The sequence below is a fragment of the Lolium perenne genome, chromosome 6 (genome assembly GCF_019359855.2).
Source record: "Lolium perenne isolate Kyuss_39 chromosome 6, Kyuss_2.0, whole genome shotgun sequence".
In the NCBI taxonomy this organism is placed as follows: domain Eukaryota; kingdom Viridiplantae; phylum Streptophyta; class Magnoliopsida; order Poales; family Poaceae; genus Lolium; species Lolium perenne.
Genome location: NC_067249.2, coordinates 144,652,500 through 144,670,506, shown reverse-complemented (window position 1 = coordinate 144,670,506; position 18,007 = coordinate 144,652,500). Strand labels below are relative to the sequence as shown.

The window sequence follows — 18,007 nt, the reverse complement described above, 5'->3', positions numbered from 1 at the left end:
GCCACAATACAATAATGATCATCTCATACATATTCATCATCACATTATGGCCATATCACATCACCAAACCCTGCAAAAACAAGTTAGACATCTCTAATTTGGTTTGCATATTTTACGTGGTTTAGGGTTTTCGAGAGAGATCTAATCTACCTACGAACATGAACCACAACGTTGATACTAATGTTGTCAATATAAGAGTAAATTGAATCTTCACTATAGTAGGAGAGACAGACACCCGCAAAGCCTCTTATGCAATACAAGTTGCATGTCGAACGAGGAACAAGTCTCATGAACGCGGTCATGTAAAGTTAGTCCGAGCCGCTTCATCCCACTATGACACAAAGATGCAAAGTACTCAACTAAAGATAACAAGAGTATCAACGCCCACAAAACCATTGTGTTCTACTCGTGCAACCATCTATGCATAGACACGGCTCTGATACCACTGTAGGGATTCGTTGCATAGAAAACAAAAAATTTCCTACCGCGAACACGCAATCCAAGCCAAGATGCAATCTAGAAGACGGTAGCAACGAGGGGATTATCGAGTCTCACCCTTGAAGAGATTCCAAAGCCTACAAGATGAGGCTCTTGTTGCTGCGGTAGACGTTCACTTGCCGCTTGCAAAAGCGCGTAGAAGATCTTGATCACGGCGCCACGAACGGGCAGCACCTCCGTACTCGGTCACACGTTCGGTTGTTGATGAAGACGACGTCCACCTCCCCGTTCCAGCGGGCAGCGGAAGTAGTAGCTCCTCTTGAATCCGACAGCACGACGGCGTGGTGTCGGTGGTGGTGGAGAAACCCGGCGGAGCTTCGCTAAGCGTGCGGGAAGTGGAGGAGCGGGGCGGCTAGGGTTTGGGGAGAGGGGGCGCCGGCCACTATAGGGGTGCGGCCACCTTGTGGTTGTTGGGGTGGCCGGCCCCCTCCCCTTGGCCCTCATTATATAGGTGGAAGCCCCAAGTGTTGGACTACAAGTCTCCGAATAAGACCCGAACCCAAAACCTTCCATGTGATAGGGAAACCTACCCAAAGTGGGAATCCCACTTGGGGTGGGATTCCCCCCTTCCATGTGGGGGGGTGGCCGGCCCCCTTTGGGGAGTCGACTTGGGACTCCTCCCCCTCTAGGGTTGGCAGGCCATGGAGGTGGAGTCCCTTTGGGACTCCGCCTTCCATAGTGGTTTCTTCCGGACTTTTCTAGAACCTTCTAGAACCTTCCATAGAACCTTCCGGATCATTTTAAATCTTATAAAATGACTTCCTATATATGAATCTTATTCTCCGGACCATTCCGGAACTCCTCGTGATGTCCGGGATCTCATCCGGGACTCCGAACAAATATTCGAACTCCATTCCATATTCAAGTTCTACCATTTCAACATCCAACTTTAAGTGTGTCACCCTACGGTTCGCGAACTATGCGGACATGGTTGAGTACTCACTCCGACCAATAACCAATAGCGGGATCTGGAGATCCATAATGGCTCCCACATATTCAACGATGACTTTAGTGATCGAATGAACCATTCACATACGATACAATTCCCTTTGTCACGCGATATTTTACTTGTCCGAGGTTTGATCATCGGTATCACTCCATACCTTGTTCAACCTCGTCTCCTGACAAGTACTCTTTACTCGTATCGTGGTATGTGGTCTCTTATGAACTCATTCATATGCTTGCAAGACATTAGACGACATTCCACCGAGAGGGCCCAGAGTATATCTATCCGTCATCGGGATGGACAAATCCCACTGTTGATCCATATGCCTCAACTCATACTTTCCGGATACTTAATCCCACCTTTATAACCACCCATTTACGCAGTGGCGTTTGATGTAATCAAAGTACCTTTCCGGTATAAGTGATTTATATGATCTCATGGTCATAAGGACTAGGTAAGTATGTATCGAAAGCTTATAGCAAATAACTTAATGACGTGATCTTATGCTACGCTTAATTGGGTGTGTCCATTACATCATTCATACAATGATATAACCTTGTTATTAATAACATCCAATGTTCATGATTATGAAACTAATCATCCATTAATCAACAAGCTAGTTAAGAGGCATACTAGGGACTCTTTGTTGTTTACATATCACACATGTATTAATGTTTCGGTTAATACAATTATAGCATGGTATATAAACATTTATCATAAACATAAAGATATATAATAACCACTTTATTATTGCCTCTAGGGCATATCTCCTTCATGAAATGTCCCAAAAGTGGTATAATTTTGGTATAAACATGAGGTTTACATATTTGGAGGATTTCGGTGAATGGATTATTTGTCACCCCTCTAACAATTATCAACTATCTTCAGCATTCCTTTTCTTTTAGGGAATATAGTTTTGGTAATTTGAAAGGGCCCAACATTGGTATAATTTTGGTAGAAACATGAGACATACATATTTGGCATATTTGGGAGATTTCGGTGAATGGATTATTTGTCATCTCTCTAACAATTATCAACTTTCTTTAGCATTCCTTTTCTTTTAGGGAATATAGTTTGGGATATAGTTTTGGTTATTTGAAACGTCCCAAAAATGGTATAATTTTGGTATAAACATGAGACATACATATTTGTGGGATTTCGGTGAATGCATTATTTGTCACCCCTCTAACAATTATCAACTATCTTTAGCATTCCTATATTCTCAAACACCTATTTTTTCTGGTAATTTCGGTGAATGCACACACTAACTTTGAAAACAACTACAAGTACATGTAACAGAATAATGGATTTGTAACAAGAGATCCCTTGTAACAACTTCTAGCGCTTGATGAGCAATGATAAGAATCCGATCGCAATTATACAACAAAAAAAACCAGTAATCAGATTAGCTTATTTCTTCAACTCGATCAGCTGCCTTAACTGCTTGTTCATTTTCTTTAGTTCTCCCTTCACTTTCACCAGTTCTGCATTGGGAATATTAGACATAATCGGAACGGCTCCTCTGTCCGCCGCATTATCTACAACAAGCCCCCCCTCCCAAATTGTGCTCCCCAATAGCGCCAATTGATTCCTGCAATTGAATCCTCTGAACATACACATCGATCCACTCGAAATACCTGCATTTCTTCAGGATCTGAAAACAACAACGTGAATTCTAAATCCCAAATTCGAGGGAATAACAAGAAAATCGAGAGAAAACAGAGCAATTGGAGTGAAATCTAACCTTATCCCCCTCTCTATATGGCAAGCTCTCGCATGCAAGGAACTCACGTCCACGATTGCCATTGTTGTCCGTCTTACAGATCGACCGCTTCAGAGGTTCCTGGCGTGGGCAGTCAGGGCATCTTGTCAAAGACATGGATCCATAATGCGGCCATGAAGAACGGGAGGTCGAATAGAAACTAGATATCACCCGCCTGCCGAAGAAGGGCTGCCGCTGGCGGAGAAAAAGAACAATGGGGTGCGGGGAAAGAAAGGGGAAGCAATGGCACGGGCACGGGCACGGGGCTGGCTCGGGCTCCCATTTTGGAACAGTCACCTGGGTAGGCTGTGAGTCCGGCTCGCTAACGTGGACAAGTTGTGGATCCCACGATGATCTGGATAAGTGGAGACGTGTCCACTGCGGGGCACCAACAGCGGCCCCATTAACGGTCAACTTAACGGGATTCCTCCCGTCTGAACTCCTTGTAAGGGTTTCAGAAAGGGCTTAAAAAAACTGAGTAAAAATTAAGCGGCTGGGAAAAACTGAGCACAACTAAAAACCCGAGAACACGAAAATAGAAATAAAAAAACACGTATATCTTGATAATTGCAAGCATGGAGTGCTAAAGATGTTCACAAATAAATACAAACACGTACACATGTGAATACACGCACACAGAGAACCACGGTGTAGCCGGGATGGTTAGCATGGGCTGATGCGTGCTAGCCAACGGCGGCTCCAGGAATTGGGTGAAGGGTATTCATTTCCCTCCCCAAAAAAAGCTCAAAGCTCAATGTGAACAAAATAACAGCTATATAGTATATATATATGGCATATGACCACACATTCACTAGTACCAACAATATTTTAGTCAAATAACAACACAAAATATATAAGTTCATAAAACCATAAATCCATAGTAATTATCAATAAATACAACTGATCATTTGCATTGAGGCATACAAGCAGTACCTTTTCTTGATAGAATAATTGATCCTATTACCATGTAACTCTCCGATCGCCTTGTTGGAATATTTTGATGACATCTTCATCCTTCACTTGATTGAAAAAATCTCTCTCAACAAATGTAACCAAAGCATTGTTCAAATATTCATCACTCATTTTGTTTCTTAGCTTATTCTTCACATAGTTCATTGAGGAGAATACCCTTTCAACACTAGCAGTAGCTACTGGCAAAATCAGTACCAACTTAAGAAGTTTGTAAACAAGAAAGTATTGTTGATGTTTGTTTGTCTCCACAAGCATAGCTGAAAGTTCAATTATACTCTTCAAGTTTGTAAACCTTCCATCTCTGCGCATATGACAAATATACATGTCTAATTGCCATGGAAGTCTTGCCAGTTCATCACTTGAGAAATCAGTAGCATAAAACTTTGAAGCAAGATTAACCAACTTCTTTTTATCATAAGCAGCAAATGCACGAAATCTGCCTATCAATAACACTCACATACATATCAACATGGAAGCGATGGTAATTATCTGCACCGTTATGGATACCAACTCTTCTAGGTCGCCCAACAGGATAGTAACGAGCATTCATATCAACAACTTTGACCCTATGCTTTGTACAGAAAGATGTTACCGTCACAAGAAAATCGTCCCATCCAGGATCAGACCTCAATGCCTGCAAGTAAAACTTTGTGCAATCAACTAGCTCAATAGCATGAACTATATCTTGCTCTTTCATTTGCAAAGCTCTGCTCAAATCATCTGTGTATCCAAAGATTTCCTGCATCAAGTGTGCCATGAAAACAAACTCAAATGACACAAATGATGTCTCCACAGTTAGAGCCGCTTGAGCCTCCGCGCCATGGTATTCATCTCCAATCTTCCTGAGTACTCGTTTTATTGCAGCATAATTTGATAGGACACGGTTCACAGTTCTGAAGTGAGAGCCCCAACGTGTGTCACATGGCCTTCCCAAACCCATTTCCTGATTCTGCCCAGTCCCTGTTTCCACTTCTTCCAAATCCAATGCAGCTATCAGTTCTTCGGCTTGAGCAATCCGAAGCATCCTCATCTTCTTGCAAGACATGCCAAGAACATTTAACAAGTTTGCAAGTTGTTGAAAGAACCAAGTACAATCACCACTCTCCTTAGCAACAAGAACGAGTTAGTTGTAGTTGATGGGCAAAACAATGAACATAGTAGGCGAGAAGGAGACTCATCCATGATCAGTTTTTTCAGGCCATTAGCATTACCTTTCATGTTGCTAGCTCCATCGTATCCTTGCCCACGCACCATTGCAAAGGTCAGATTGTACTTCATTAGCATTTGTTGAATTGCAGACTTAAGTGTCAAAGAGGTAGTATCTGCAACATGAACAACACCAAGAAATCTTACAACTGCCCTTCCTTTTTTATCAACAAAACGCAAACAAATAGCCAGTTGTTCATTCTGATACACATCACTAGACTCATCTGCAAGTATGGCAAACTGACCACCATCAAGCTCTTCAATGACTCGTTTTGTAGTCTCTTGTGCACAACATTTTATCAGCTCTTGTTGTACATCATGGTGAATCATCTTGCAGTTATGTGGAGCATTATTCAGAACCACCTTGTCAACCTCTTCAAAATTTCCCGCTAGCCAATTTAAAAGCTCAAGGAAATTCCCTTTATTGACTGAGTCCTCACTTTCATCATGTCCTCTAAATGCCAAGCCTTGACGCAATAGAAATCTCAAACACTTGAGTGTCCATGTCAAACGCTTAAGATACAAAGCCTTATATTGGGACGTGTTTGCAGCAAGAGACTCCCGGATTGATGCAAACGGTGTAGTGAACATATCGTATTTCTCTTGAGCTTCACAATGAGCACTACTAACCTGACCTTCATGTTTCACCAATCTCTTTTTCATGTTCCAATTCCTAAACCCATTCTTCACAAATGAATCTCCACCCGGACTTTTTGTTCTATCCTTGAACAAGTAGCAAACAAAGCAGAAAGCAGCATCTTTTTCTACACTATATTCAATCCATGGAAATTCTTTAAACCAAGAATGGCAAAAGCGACGGTCCATTCCACTTTTTTTTGTAACCTTGAACTTATGGTTCTTTGGTTGACATGGCCCCAACTCAATGTATCTCATCCTCACTCTATCTTGGTCATTGACAGCATACCTTGAGATGGGAATTCGCTTCCCAGGATCATGTTCAAGTGCCCCCAAATCAGCTTGTGTTGGTTCATCATCATCTTCATCAATTTCTTCATTATCTACCATAATTGGGACTGGGTTTGCGCCGCTGCTCTCCGGTTCAAGTCCTGCATCCGGTGCTTGAAATAGAACCAATTGCAGACTACTCTCAGGCTGACTAGGTGTTGATCTTTCATCAATCTTTTTTGCTTTTGAAGCTTTTCCCCACATTGTAAATATGGCACTATCAGCAGCACTTTTCTTTTTCATCTACAATACAAATGAAACAAACCAAAATTTAAGGAAATTACTCAAACTAGAAACTTGCATCTAGCAGCAATATCCTAAAACTAGCAACTAAATGTGCATCTGGTAACAATATCCTGAAACAAGGCCTAAATCTAGACCGAAATCTGAAGAAATAGAGAGAAAATGAGGTCTAAATATTACCTTGCCCGTCGGCCCCTTCCCCTTGCCGTGGCTCTGGCTCTGGCTGGACATCGCGTCGCCGAATCGCCGCTCGCTGGTGGTCGTTCGCCGCGCCGCGGTTGCTGGTTCGCCGGCCGCCGGCCGTCGCCCGCTGTTCGTAGCCGCGCCACGCCGCCGGCCCGCCGCCGCCTCCGCTTGGATCGACTGAATCGCCCTAGGGTTGCTGGCTTGCTGTCCGTCCGTGTCGCTTCTCTTTTCTCCCCTGACCCCTGCGTGCTCTGTTCGTGCGAACCGTGAGCGAGAGAGGCAGAGAGCGCAGCAGTGGTCACGTTGGTTTGGGCTGAAGCGCTGAGGTTGGGCTAACAGGCCACATATTCCCTGTACTCAATTTTTTTTCTGCTTATTCAATTGCATATACCAGCATACACGTAGCGCCGCCCATGGTGCTAGCCCGTCTGGGTTCGAGCCTCTGCGCTTGCAAATCTAGTTTGTACTCATAAATTCTTTTTCTATAAAAATAAGCCAGGGGATTCTTACCCTCTAGTCTCTTTATGTTTTTTGAATACACGCACACCGAGCATCTCCAAAAAAAACTGAATACAAGAATACGCGTTGAGATATATGTACATTGTACACCCGTGTATATCACCGAGACGTTTCAATCAATCAAAACGGAAAAAGTGTATGACCAAAACACACCGTCTGGAAGCCGCTGCAGAAATCATCTGCCAGGCAAGCCAACTGTACAACTGGCGCAGGCACCTTTATAAAGGCCCCCCACCTCCGCACTCACCTCGCCGGTCATCACCGGCAACCCAAAAAGCCAAGCACAGCACCCAAATCCCAAAACCCTCAAACCCCTCCTCCGCCTCCGCCGTTTGTCGTCTCCCGGCCGGGACCCGACCCCCATTCCGCGGCGTAGCCTCCCCGGAACCCCAATCCCCAAACCCCCACGGCCCAGGCGAGGAAGCGGAAGCAGCCGAGGAGGAGGAGGCGGAGGGGCCAGCGCTGCGTACCCGATCGTTGCCGCCACCGGAGGCGTGGAGTAGGAGGAGGCGGGCGGCGTACGGGCGCGGTCAGGTTGCAAACCCTCCCCCATGGCCGCGGCTCAGGACAAGGCGCAGGGGTGCTGCGGCGGCGCTCCCGCCGGCAAGGTCGCGCTTCCCGCGGCGGCGAAGGGCGGCGCCGCGAAGGAGGAGGTCGCGGATTCCTCGCCCACCACCGCCAAGGCCTTGGCCAAAGGTAGATGCGAGACGATCGTGAACTCGTACTACTGCTCGCCTCCCTCTGTTGTTCTGTTGCTCTGCTCTGTGTTCACCCGGATCACGCCACGCGCGTGTCCTTTGCTGGATTTCGTAATGCCAGATACGCGATGACGTGATTATTTCTGGATTTGGTTGGGGGTGTGTTCCAGGAAATGTTAGGGCGGGGCGGAGTGTGACGTGCTTTAGTAGTAGTAGATCTTATTATTAGAAGGTAGCGCTCTGCTGATCGCGATCACTTCTCGCGAAATCTGATTGGTGTATATGTTTGCATACGGTTTGTACTGACTTTCAGAAGCTGGGCGTGACTCGTACAACTTATAACATGGACCATCTTAGAAAAAAGTGGCAGCATATTTTGTTTGAATTTGCGTTGGATCTGTGGTGAATCGTATTGTTGCAGGCGTTGCCGGGTGGTTATTATGGATTTATGGCTGGACTTAACTGTATCAGGCCTGAACTGTATAATAGTAACCCAGGACCTTGTCGTTTGCTTGCTGCAACACACTGTAACATAATGTTAGCACAATAGCCGATGGAGAATGTTGCCGCAACTCACTGCAATGATGCTAGGCTGGCAACATGGATTTTCTCTGAAATAAACCTGTGATAGAGCAGTGAGCGCTCACTGCTCAGAATAGGAATATTAGCTCAAAATTTACCCAGCCAACTGTCTACTTTGACGATACTTGCAGATGTTTAGTCTATGCTGACATCGACGTGATATGGCTAGGAAGTAAAGGGAGATTGGGATAGTGATGTATTTTATGAATGCACACTAACGTTTTTTTTGGCTATTGAGGATATGGGACCACTTAGAATGTTTTGCATGGAAGGTGGCACCAAATCATACACAAATGGCTCAAACACATGCTGTGCACATATTATACTACTCCTGACGGTAGGGTCTCCTGTGACGGTGATGGGCTAATACACAAGTGTATTGCTAGTCGTGAGTGCTTACTTAGATGAGGCCTATGTGGATTAGTCTTTTCTTAATTACCTACCTTCTGGATGCGTGCTCGAGAAAAATAACTGCCCACCTGCTCCAAGTTGCAGGTTTCTGATGTCTAAGCAAATTTATAATTTCCCCGAGAAGGGAATCATGTAACAGCAATTGTATGTTTTTCATCGGAAAGTGTCTTTGGCACATGAGCACTAGTGCTCCCTGTTTAATTCAAAAACATATTTATGAGACTCAAAAAAATTGAAATTAAATACGTATTTACATATACCTATTGCTAAGGTACGGTAGAAATTTCAGGAAAAAATATATTGTATTTTGAGCTATACGAAGAAGACAAGTTTCTGGCAAAGATGTGTTTTAAAACCTATGCATACAGCCAGAAATTTGTTTATTTTCCTGTAGCTCAAAATACAACACAATTTCTACGAAAATTTCGCATAATTATTCAGGACATGTATATGTATTCATGTAATAAATTTTATAATTTTTTAAAACATATAAATATAATTTTCAAATATTTTAAAAACCAGGAGCACTGGTGCTCAGGTGCACCAAATCTGCTCTCGTTTTTCATCTTATCTGTTTCTAGCATGAATTAATTTGTATCAACAGATAACTGGATTAGAAATCAGGAGTTCCTTTTGACTGAGAAACTTGACTTTGTTATGCTTGATTATAATTTTAAAGCTATATCTGTCGTTTCATTGGCTTTTAACTATGTTTTGATTATCCCTGAAAATGACCAAGTTCTAAATTTATTGGAGGCACAACTGCTAATGTGCAGCTAATTATGTCCATGTAGTGAATAGAAAATGGCTATTAACTTGTAACTGTCATCGTTTTATTCGCTTACATTGTTCCTTCTTACCCTGCTTCTTTTCCTTTTCACTGAGCACTTGAAATTGGAAGAATCGGAATTGAAAGGGAATTTGGGAAGGAAGATGTGGATTACTGTTGGATACTATAGTATTTTAAGATTTGCAATGAGCCCATTCGGTTTACCGTTTGGTGCAATTAGAAAGTGCACAGGTAACCCAGGTCCAGGCATGTAAACTAGTTCGGTGGTGTCAATCTGCCAATTAACCAAGTGGAAATGCTTGATACAGATAACCTACGAGTTCTATAGGCTTGCTTATTTCATTCTCCCTCCGTTCCATAATTCTTGTCTTGATTTTTATTCAAAGTTGAACTGAAACCACGACAAGAATTACAAAATGGAGGGAGTAGTTCAGTGTGCTTGTTGTATGGCACACTCATGCATACTTCTGAAATATTTGTGTCATTGGCCTTTTTTTGTTACATAGTTTGTATCCTTCCCTTCCTAATTGAATTTCAGTAAAGCCCAACTAGCAATTTCTATGCCATTCCTTGCACCTGTCACAACTTGCATATTTGGAAAGTTTGATGGTTTTCTCTTGAACTTAAACCTTGGAGTTTAGCCAGGTTAGCAAGATCATCACCTTCTTCACTGCAGACTTGTTGTGTGATGTTCTGTCTCGTCTAAAAACTGTAATGTCTGTCTTAAATTGCAGGAATCCCAATTATGACGAGGGCCCAGAGAAGCCACCCTCTAGACCCATTATCTGCTGCTGAAATTGCTGTGGCTGTAGCAACTGTTCGAGCTGCTGGAAGAACTCCGGAAGTTTGTCAACCTTTGTACTCAATTGTCAGCACATGCTTGAAATATATAATTAACATGACACTTCCAAAATTATAGGTACGAGACAGCATGCGCTTTGTTGAAGTTGTGCTCCTGGAGCCAGAAAAGAATGTTGTGGCATTAGCTGATGCATACTTCTTTCCACCATTCCAACCATCTCTGCTTCCCAGAACCAAAGGTGGTCCTGTCATCCCAAGCAGGCTTCCACCTAGGAGGGCCAGGCTTGTCGTCTACAACAAACAAACAAACGAAACTAGTATTTGGGTTGTAGAACTGTCTGAAGTGCATGCTGCTACTAGGGGTGGACACCACAGAGGCAAGGTTATATCATCAGAAGTTGTTCCAGATGTTCAGCCTGCAATGGTATATTTATGTTTCTGTAGATGTTTGGACTACTCGTTTCTTGGTTTGACCATTTTAGGCAGTTCATTTAACACTTATGTCAATTTAGGTCAAGTTTATTGTGTAACGACCATGTGGTTTAATGCTGGTATTTACTTGATTACCCCTTCTGAATTCTTGCTGGTGAATTGTGGTATTAGCATTTTATTGCACTAGCGTTACCATAACTGTCTGAATGTTTTGACTCGAATTCATAAGCTTATTAAGGTAGTGGTGCACCGTAGACATTTTGCCCTATCTACCATTCTATTTGTATTAGGTCAAGTGCTAGACTTAGTTTGGTATGGTTGGTTTGCAGGATGCGATGGAATATGCTGAATGTGAAGCTACTGTAAAAGATTTCCCCCCTTTTATTGAAGCCATGAAGAAAAGAGGCATTGATGACATGGAGCTCGTCATGGTAGATGCATGGTAAGCTATGTCCAAATTATTTCTGTAGTTAATTGTTTTACTCAAAATTTATCTTTCAACGCCATTCGTGGACAAACGAACTCTGAACATGAACTCTTCTGCTAAAAAATATAGGTGTGCAGGCTATTACAGTGATGCTGATGCTCCCAGTCGAAGAATTGGCAAGCCTCTGATCTATTGTAGAACTGAAAGCGATAGCCCTATGGAGAATGGATATGCTCGTCCTGTTGAAGGGATCCATATTATAGTTGATATGCAGAATAATGTCGTACTAGAGTTTGAGGATAGGAAGTTTGTCCCTCTCCCACCACCAGATCATTTGAGAAACTACACTCCTGGAGAGACACGAGGTGGTGTTGATAGAAGCGATGTGAAGCCTCTTATCATCAGTCAACCTGAAGGCCCAAGTTTCCGTATTACAGGCTCCTTTGTGGAGTGGCAGAAGGTAAAGAGATTGTATATTTTATGTTTTCAATTGTTTGAGCTAATATTTAACAGAACCTGGTATAGAAATATCACTTGCATATTTTCTGTTGACCAGTGGAACTTTCGTATTGGCTTCACCCCCAAGGAAGGTTTAGTTATCCATTCTGTTGCATACGTTGATGGAAACCGTGGACGCCGTCCTATTGCTCACAGGCTGAGTTTTGTTGAAATGGTTGTTCCTTATGGAGATCCGAACGAACCACATTACCGGAAGAATGCATTTGATGCTGGAGAAGATGGGCTTGGAAAGAATGCACACTCCCTTAAGAAGGTATGCTAGCTGCTTTCTGAGAACCTGTTTTCATTTCGATTCTGGGGACATAAATAGTACGGAGTACAATCAAACTACTCCCCACTGTAACTATGCTGTTATGCAAGTCTTCCTGGTTGTGTTTCAATTCAACTCGGTATTTTCTGAAGAATTGTGCAGATTGAAGCAACAAGAGTAATTTACTAGGAATAATAACTTTTCTGTGTAGTTTTCTTGATAATAATTTTGTCTTGTTCCTTTGTTCATACTTTTTAGTTTATGAAATTCTGAGAATTTATCATTTTTATTGCTCTTAACATAATTGAGTTATGAATGCAATTTTGTATGTCCAGTTTATTACACAGGGACTATCTTTTCAAAATGTTGGTGAATCTTCATTTGAATTGTAGGGTCCTTGCCAAGAAGTTTTGCACATTTTCACTCAAAGGGCTGTTCAATTAACCTCCTCTTTTTTTTTTCTTTTTCGCTAAGTAATCTTACTGTGTTGCTAATTGATTTGTGCAGGGATGTGATTGCTTGGGTTACATAAAATATTTTGATGCACATTTTACAAATTTTACTGGTGGCGTGGAGACAATTGAGAATTGTGTATGTTTACATGAGGAGGACCATGGAATCCTCTGGAAACATCAAGACTGGAGAACAGGACTAACCGAAGTTAGACGATCAAGGAGGCTAACCGTGTCATTCATATGCACAATTGCTAACTACGAATATTGCTTTTATTGGCACTTTTATCAAGTGAGCATCTATTTACCTTTTTCTTGAAGTAGTGTAACAATAATTCTATGTAACTCCAGTTCCAAAACAGAGTATTTATGTCAAGTTGTATTATAGTTGCTTTTCCTTATGTGATTGATATGTATTTTCTTCGTTGCAGGATGGTAAGATAGAATCTGAGGTAAAGCTTACTGGAATTCTCAGCTTGGGAGCTCTAATGCCTGGGGAACAAAGGAAATATGGCACAACTATTGCTCCTAGTTTGTACGCACCAGTCCATCAACATTTCTTTGTTGCCCGTATGGACATGGCAGTGGACTGCAAACCTTATGAGGCTTATAACCAGGTAGGTTTCTTTCCTGCAGTGTAATGTAGGCCTTTTATGTGGTAATAAAATAAATTTGCTTCAAGATCTTTCAATCGTACTTTGGAACTTCCATCAGCTTCTTCCAGCATATTATTGGGATATGTCCTTTTGACTTGTTAATTTTTATATCCATTTATTTTGTGTTGCCTGCTCATATAGTAGATGAAGATCTAAGCTTAATTTTATCGAAGTCTACTCTGCACGAAGAACATGTATTTCTCTGGATTGCTATCTGGTTTATGATTTTGGTACTATTGTTTCGTTTTCCATTACAGGTGGTTGAGGTAAATGTTAAAGTAGAAAGTGCAGGCCCAAATAATGTGCATAATAGTGCCTTCTACGCCGAAGAAGAGCTTCTGAAGTCTGAATTACAGGCTATGCGGGATTGTGATCCTTCATCTGCACGACATTGGATTGTAAGTGCATGCTAAAGATCTCTTTACTTTTCACAACTTCTCTGTGTTGCTTTTGATTATCTACAAGAATGTGTTTATGTAAAAGCGCACGTGACATTTCAGCCTATTATTTTCTGCCTCTGAACCACACATCAATTAAGCATTTGGATTGTGAACTTTCTGTTACATTGTTACTTCCCTAGTATATATTTTTTTTTGATAAGCTCTTCTTTGCGTGTTGATCAGGTAAGGAACACAAGGACCGTAAATCGTACTGGGCAACCAACAGGTTACAAGCTCATACCTGGTTCGAATTGTCTGCCATTCTGCCTGCCCGAGGCAAAGTTCCTGAGAAGAGCTGGGTTTTTGAAGCACAACCTTTGGGTTACATCATATAAAAGTGATGAAGTGTTCCCTGGAGGAGACTTTCCTAATCAGAACCCACGCATCCATGAGGGTTTAGCTACATGGGTCCAGAAGGACAGATCCTTAGAGGAAACCAACATTGTTCTCTGGTACGTTTCTCGCCGCCTGCCAGGTGGTATCGGTTTGCAGGTTCATTTTGGTTCCCAACGCTTTATCTGCTGCGCCTCTTGAACTGTTTGCATTCGGCAACTGCAGGTACGTTTTCGGGATCACCCATATCCCAAGGCTCGAGGACTGGCCTGTCATGCCGGTGGAACACATCGGCTTCACGCTCATGGTAGCTCACCAGCCTTCAGATATTTCTGCATAACTCTTGAGGGTTTCGAGATAGATTGTTCTGTTTACTAGATCAACTCAGATTTCTTCATAGCAGGGGTCTCACAAACGAAACCCTTTTTTTTTTATCCAGCCTCATGGATTCTTCAACTGTTCGCCTGCTATTGACGTTCCTCCTCCATCCGATGTGGACGCTAAGGAAGCCGAGACGCCAAAGGAGATCCATGCCGAGCTCATTTCAAAGCTGTGAGCCCCCAAGAGCCAGAGAATCGTACGTGTGGTTACTCCTTTTCATTGCCGTGCCATGATCTTCTGATGAAAACTGTAAACTGCGAGTTAGCTTTCCGTAGGCCCTTCTGATTACGCCGCAGCTGAGCCGTGTTAGTGGCTGAATTGGTTTGGTGGCGTCCGATTGCTTGGTTCTTCTGAACTCTGTATTTCTGCTTGGTGATTACATCACACAGAATCTGGGTTAAGTTCTCTGTCCCAGAATGCAAATGAATTGGTACACAAAAATGTTCAGCTAGCTCACTTGCCAGATGGGCCAGCCTTTGGGTTGGGCAGGTCTCAGCGTTCCACTTGACACGACAAGCCATCTGGCTAAACGTCTATATACGTGTATGTGTTTCCTTTTGCTTTATTCGCATTGCTTGCCGTATCCCCCACACGGCCACGAGGTACCGTTGCTTTTATGCTAGTCACGGTGGGGGTGGTGCAGGAATCCTATCCCGGTGCAGTGCACCATAGCCGTGTCCCCCCGCACCACTTACGCTCTTGGGCACACTGCACCTAGCACAAGGTCGTCGTCTTTATGTTGCATTCGTCTGTTTATATTTGTCAATTTTGTTCACGTCATATGCTTACAGTGGTGCAAATACATTAGCATTACAAAATCCATGCTTTTGTTCAACCATGTCCAATTTCTATCGAGAAATATTTCAAAAGCGCAGACATCAGAGGAATACTCGTCGAATGCATGCATCTAGGTTCTCTCTGTGGCTTGGACAGTTGAAGTGTCCCGTCAGGACAGCTTACTGGATCCGCGATTCAGACATACCAGATCTGCCAATACATCGCTACTTGAAATTCGCTACCAGTACTGCTAAAATATGAGGTAATTGCACCACAAGTACAAGAACTTGTTTAGTATGTGCATTATCATACAACTTCTTGCAAAGTTTGTTCCACTCATACAACAACTTGTTCTGAACGTGCACAGCTCATACAATTTAATGTGGTGGCGACACGTGGCAGTTTTGGGAGATAATGGTTTTCATTGCAGCGCTGAAGAAATAAGATAATTGCGAACAGATCCTCGCTCTCTCTGTATAACCACCGCAGAAATCACGCATGACGTTGTGTTCTTTTCCTTTCTCCTCTTCGTGGGTGGCGACAACGGAGGCGAGTTCGTCCTGTGTGCAATTACCTCTTGAGTTAACTACGTACGTACTTAGTACATGGACAACTGCCGGGTAAATTACCCGGATGGGAACAACATTAAAAGAAGGGAAATGAAGTCGGCTGTTGTTTTACATCTTTTAGCTTGATCGAGATGCACATAAATTGCATCTTTTATAGAGGGAAAGAGTAATAGTATTTATAAGTCAACTATTTTTATGAACAAAATGTTGTACATATCGCTGCCTTTGGAACATGCGCCCAAGTGGGCTCAAAGAAGAACCTTTCCACATCTCGGTATAGTGGCACTAAGAGCATCTCCAGTCGCGTCCCTCAAAGCGTCCCCCAAAATGATTTGTAGCGCGCCGGATAAAAAAATGTTCTCAGCCGTGTCCTCCAAAGCCTCATTTTTTTCGGCGCGCCCCAATACGGTGTCCGGCGCACCGAGCCCGCCCCCGTCCCATAGGGAACGCTCCGGGCACGCCAGACACAACGAAAAGCGAGGCGAAGCGACGCAGATCCGACCTGGGCGGCCAAGAACAACGACGCTTGGTGGGCCACCTACTTCAAGGCCAAATGCGACATGGAGATGCGCAACACCAGCGGCCTCATCGGTGGGCCGAACAGCTGGAACAGGGATGGGCGCGCCCTCGAGAGCGTCATCCGCGGCATCCACAACGGCACCCTCGAGAGCGTCATCCGCGGCATCCACAACGGCGCTCCAAGGTTGGAGGAGCCATCTGAAAGGATCGTATGCCGCACCTAGAGGGCGGGGGGGGGGGGGGGTGTGAATAGGTGCTACCAATTTTTAGTTCTTTTTCAATTTAGGCTTGACACAAAGGTAAATTCTCTAGATATGCAACTAAGTGAATTTACCTATATGAACCGTCAAGGCAAACAACTAAGAAAGATATAGCTAAGCAATATAAGAGATAGAATAGGATAGAGGTAACCGAGAGTGGAGCACGCGATGACACAGAGATGATTCCCATAGTTCCCTTCCTTTACAAGAAGGTACGTCTACGTTTGGAGGAGTGTGGTTGCTACGAAAGCCAAACCAACAGCCACGAAGGCTTCACTCAGATCTCCGGTGAGCAACGCCACGAAGGCCTAGCCCACATCCACTAAGGGATTTCCTCGAGGCGGAAACCGGGCCTTTACAAGGTTCTTGGGGCACACATCCACAACTGAATTGGAGGCTCCCAAATCTGTAACAATACAACAATCAACAACAACACATCAACACAAATCAACTAGGGAACCAAAAAGGAACACTAGCATGAGATCCCTCAAACAAGAGAGGGGGAAATGAAAAACGCTTCGGTGAGGATGTAGATCGGTGTCTTCTCCTTCGAATCTCCAAAGATCAAGAGCTTTGGTTGGGGGAGGAAGGAGATCTTGCAAATCTTGTGTTTCTTGAGGTGGCTCTAATGGAGGTGAGGCTTAGCAGATTTCTTGTGCAATGATTGAGCAAGCATCCAAGGTAGAAGAAGGGGCGTATTTATACCCCTCAGAAATCCAGCCGTTGCAGCTTCCGGGGGCCCGGATATTCCGGCCTAAGTAAGGGCCGGATAACCCCCCCCCCCTCCCCCCCCCCCCGGATAATCCGGCCTCAGGGACAAAACCAAGACAATGTCCGGCCAAATGTCCGGCCCCTATCCAGACTTACTTTTCTTCAGGTCCTTAGCCAAAAACGAGGGGGCCGGATATTTCCGAACTGTCCGGCCCGGATAATCCAGCCTTGGGACAACATCCGGGCAAATGTCCGGCCCCTATCCAGAGACATACTGAGCCACAAAACCTCAAATCCTTAGTGATACGTCTCCGACGTATCGATAATTTCTTATGTTCCATGCCACATTATTGATGTTATCTACATGTTTTATGCACACTTTATGTCATATTCGTGCATTTTCTGGAACTAACCTATTAACAAGATGCCGAAGTGACGATTCTTTGTTTCTGCTGTTTTTGGTTTCAGAAATCCTAGTAAGGAAATATTCTCGAATTGGACGAAATCAAAGCCCAGGGGCCTATTTTTCCACGAAGCTTCCAGAAGTCCGAAGGAGAGACGAAGAGGGGCCACGGAGGGCCACACCCTAGGCGGCGCGGCCCCCTTGGCCGCGCGGCCCTGTGGTGTGGGGCCCCCGTGCCGCCTCTTGACCTGCCCTTCCGCCTACAAATACCCTCCGTGACGAAACCCCCACAACCGAG

General features: G+C 43.8%; 1 protein-coding gene and 1 pseudogene across 2 annotated transcripts; one reads left to right on the top strand and one right to left on the bottom strand.

Annotated features, from left to right (window-relative positions):
* Positions 1 to 4,021: 4,021 nt before the first annotated feature.
* LOC127310339 (uncharacterized) lies at positions 4,022 to 7,101 on the bottom strand (annotated as a pseudogene).
* A 445-nt stretch (positions 7,102 to 7,546) lies between these two features.
* On the top strand, positions 7,547 to 15,035 carry LOC127307342 (amine oxidase [copper-containing] zeta, peroxisomal). Of its 2 annotated transcripts, none has more exons than XM_051338077.2 (12): positions 7,547 to 7,994; positions 10,514 to 10,623; positions 10,699 to 11,004; positions 11,342 to 11,454; positions 11,569 to 11,899; positions 11,996 to 12,211; positions 12,716 to 12,952; positions 13,092 to 13,277; positions 13,574 to 13,714; positions 13,940 to 14,208; positions 14,315 to 14,396; positions 14,529 to 15,035. In XM_051338077.2, exons 1-12 carry the CDS (start codon positions 7,850 to 7,852, stop codon positions 14,643 to 14,645), a joined length of 2,253 nt encoding a protein of 750 aa, XP_051194037.1. In that variant the 5' UTR covers positions 7,547 to 7,849; the 3' UTR covers positions 14,646 to 15,035. The 2 variants fall into 2 exon arrangements, with proteins under 2 accessions (XP_051194037.1, XP_051194038.1); XM_051338078.2 differs by lacking the exon at positions 7,547 to 7,994 and adding an exon at positions 9,340 to 10,424.
* Positions 15,036 to 18,007: the final 2,972 nt, after the last annotated feature.